The following is a 3,526-nucleotide window of genomic DNA, read 5'->3' on the forward strand; positions in this document are numbered from 1 at the left end:
GGCCGCCGCCTCCCTGCGCCGACTCCAGCCGCGGCGGCGAGAGATGCATCTTCGCTCCTTCCCAGACGCCGCGGTTGAGAGGAGACTTGGCTCTTGGAGGATCCGGGCAGCGCTCACCCCGGACGCACTGTCACCACCCCCAGGCATGAAACGCCTGTAAACTCCAGTCGGGGCTATCTCCTTGGCGCAGCCACTGCGTCCCCCGTCGGCTGCCCCTCCTCGGTGCTGGGGGGGGGCTGTGGATTTCAGAGTCGGGGTTTTTGCTGCCTCCAGTCGTGTTTGCATGTGCGGGGCCGCGGCAAGGAGCCTCCGCCCCCAACCCAGTTGTTTTTTGGCGCCTCACTCTGCTCGGTGGCGGCAGCATGGCGAGCCCTCCGGAGACAGACGGCTTCTCGGACGTGCGCAAGGTGGGCTACCTCCGCAAACCCAAGAGCATGCACAAGCGCTTCTTCGTGCTGCGGGCGGCCAGCGAGGCGGGGGGCCCGGCGCGCCTCGAGTACTACGAGAATGAGAAGAAGTGGCGGCACAAGTCGAGCGCCCCCAAACGCTCGATCCCCCTCGAGAGCTGCTTCAACATCAACAAGCGGGCTGACTCCAAGAACAAGCACCTGGTGGCCCTCTACACCCGGGACGAGCATTTTGCCATTGCAGCGGACAGCGAGGCCGAGCAAGACAGCTGGTATCAGGCCCTCCTGCAGCTGCACAACCGCGCCAAGGGCCACCATGATGGGGCCGCAGCTCCTGGGGCGGGAGGAGGCGGGGGCAGCTGCAGCGGCAGCTCTGGTCTCGGTGAGGCTGGGGAGGACCTGAGCTACGGGGATGTGCCCCCAGGACCCGCCTTCAAGGAGGTCTGGCAGGTGATCCTGAAACCCAAGGGCCTGGGTCAGACAAAGAACCTGATTGGCATCTACCGCCTGTGTCTGACCAGCAAGACCATTAGCTTCGTGAAGCTGAACTCGGAGGCAGCGGCCGTGGTGCTGCAGCTGATGAACATCAGGCGCTGCGGCCACTCCGAGAACTTCTTCTTCATCGAGGTGGGCCGTTCTGCGGTGACTGGACCCGGGGAGTTCTGGATGCAGGTGGATGACTCCGTGGTGGCCCAGAACATGCACGAGACCATCCTGGAGGCCATGAGGGCCATGAGCGATGAGTTCCGACCTCGGAGCAAGAGCCAGTCCTCATCCAACTGCTCCAACCCCATCAGCGTCCCTCTGCGCAGGCACCATCTCAACAACCCGCCGCCCAGCCAGGTGGGGCTGACCCGCAGATCGCGCACCGAGAGCATCACCGCCACCTCCCCGGCAAGCATGGTGGGCGGGAAGCCGGGTTCCTTCCGTGTCCGTGCCTCCAGCGATGGCGAAGGCACCATGTCCCGCCCGGCTTCGGTGGACGGCAGCCCGGTGAGTCCCAGCACCAACAGGACCCACGCCCACCGGCATCGCGGTAGCTCCCGGCTGCACCCGCCGCTCACCCTCAGCCGCTCCATCCCCATGCCTTCTTCTCGCTGCTCACCTTCTGCCACCAGCCCGGTCAGCTTGTCCTCCAGCAGCACCAGTGGCCACGGCTCCACCTCAGACTGCCTCTTCCCACGGCGGTCTAGCGCATCCGTGTCTGGATCGCCCAGCGATGGCGGCTTCATTTCCTCAGATGAGTATGGCTCCAGCCCCTGCGATTTCCGAAGCTCCTTCCGCAGTGTCACTCCAGATTCCTTGGGCCACACCCCACCGGCCCGAGGTGAGGAAGAGCTGAGCAACTATATCTGCATGGCCGGCAAAGGCGCCTCCACGCTGACCGCCCCCAACGGTCACTACATTTTGCCTCGGGGTAGCAATGGTCACCGCTTCATCTCGGGAGCAGGCTTAGGCACCAGTCCTGCACTGGTTGGGGACGAAGCCGCTAGTGCAGCAGATTTGGATAATCGGTTCCGAAAGAGAACTCACTCGGCAGGCACATCCCCCACCATTTCCCACCAGAAGACCCCATCGCAGTCCTCGGTGGCTTCCATTGAGGAGTACACGGAGATGATGCCTGCCTACCCACCAGGAGGTGGCAGTGGAGGCCGGCTGCCGGGCTACCGACACTCCGCCTTCGTGCCCACCCACTCCTACCCCGAGGAGGGCCTGGAAATGCACCCCATGGAGCGCCGCGGGGGCCACCACCGCACAGATGCCTCCAGCCTCCACACCGATGATGGCTACATGCCCATGAGCCCAGGGGTAGCCCCAGTGCCTAGCAACAGAAAGGGCAGCGGAGACTATATGCCCATGAGCCCCAAGAGTGTGTCTGCCCCACAGCAGATCATCAACCCCATCAGACGCCATCCCCAGAGGGTAGACCCCAACGGCTACATGATGATGTCCTCTAGTGGCAGCTGCTCCCCTGACATCGGAGGAGGGCCCAGCAGTGGTGGCAGCAGCAGTGCTGCCCCTTCTGGGAGCAGCTACGGAAAGCTGTGGACCAATGGGGTAGGAGGCCACCATTCTCACGCCCTGACCCACCCCAAGCCCCCTGTGGACAGCAGCGGTGGCAAGCTTTTACCTTGCACAGGTGACTACATAAACATGTCGCCAGTGGGGGACTCCAACACCAGCAGCCCCTCTGACTGCTACTATGGGCCTGAGGACCCCCAGCACAAGCCAGTCCTCTCCTTCTACTCGTTGCCAAGGTCCTTTAAGCACACCCAGCGCCCTGGGGAGCTGGAGGAGGCTGCCCGGCATCAGCACCTCCGCCTGTCCTCGAGCTCTGGTCGCCTTCTCTATGCTGCAACCGCAGAAGATTCTTCCTCCTCCACCAGCAGTGACAGCCTGGGGGGGGGCTACTGTGGGGCCAGGCCGGAGTCTGGCCTTCCGCATCTCCACCATCAGGTCCTGCAGCCGCATCTGCCTCGAAAGGTGGACACAGCTGCCCAGACTAATAGCCGCCTGGCTCGACCCACGAGGCTGTCCCTGGGGGATCCCAAGGCCAGCACCTTACCTCGGGCACGAGAGCAGCAGCAGCAGCAGCAGCCGCCACCGCCTGTGCTGCACCCTCCAGAGCCCAAGAGCCCAGGGGAATATGTGAATATTGAATTTGGGAGTGATCAGCCTGGCTACTTATCTGGTCCTGTGGCTTCCCACAGCTCGCCTTCTGTCAGGTGTCCATCCCAGCTCCAGCCAGCTCCCAGAGAGGAAGAGACTGGCACTGAGGAGTACATGAACATGGACCTGGGACCAGGCCGGAGGGCAGCCTGGCAGGAGAATGCTGGGGTTGAGATGGGCAGAGTGGGTCCTGCACCTCCTGGGGTGGCTAGCATTTGCAGACCTACCCGGGCAGTGCCTACCAGCCGGGGCGACTACATGACCATGCAGATGGGCTGTCCTCGTCAGAGCTACGTGGACACCTCACCGATCGCCCCCATCAGCTATGCTGACATGCGGACAGGCATTGCTGCAGAGGAGGCGAGCTTGCCAAGGGCCACAGCAGCTGCCCCTTCCTCATCCTCAGCAGTCTCTGCTTCCCCCACTGCACCTTCAGGAGCAGGTGAGCT

The 3,526-nt window shown here is 63.5% G+C and overlaps 1 protein-coding gene across 1 annotated transcript in view; it reads left to right on the top strand.

Annotated features, from left to right (window-relative positions):
- Positions 1-6: 6 nt before the first annotated feature.
- The window catches only part of IRS1 (insulin receptor substrate 1), a 72,375-nt gene continuing 68,855 nt past the window's right edge, over positions 7-3,526 (top strand). The window contains 1 exon segment of the mRNA XM_027766509.1: positions 7-3,526. This exon segment is cut by the window's right edge and continues 1 nt beyond it. Coding sequence (XP_027622310.1) covers positions 363-3,526 — 3,164 coding nt within the window. The 5' untranslated portion in view covers positions 7-362.

Source organism: Tupaia chinensis, unplaced genomic scaffold, assembly GCF_000334495.1.
Source record: "Tupaia chinensis unplaced genomic scaffold, TupChi_1.0 Scaffold000066_1, whole genome shotgun sequence".
In the NCBI taxonomy this organism is placed as follows: Eukaryota; Metazoa; Chordata; class Mammalia; order Scandentia; family Tupaiidae; genus Tupaia; species Tupaia belangeri.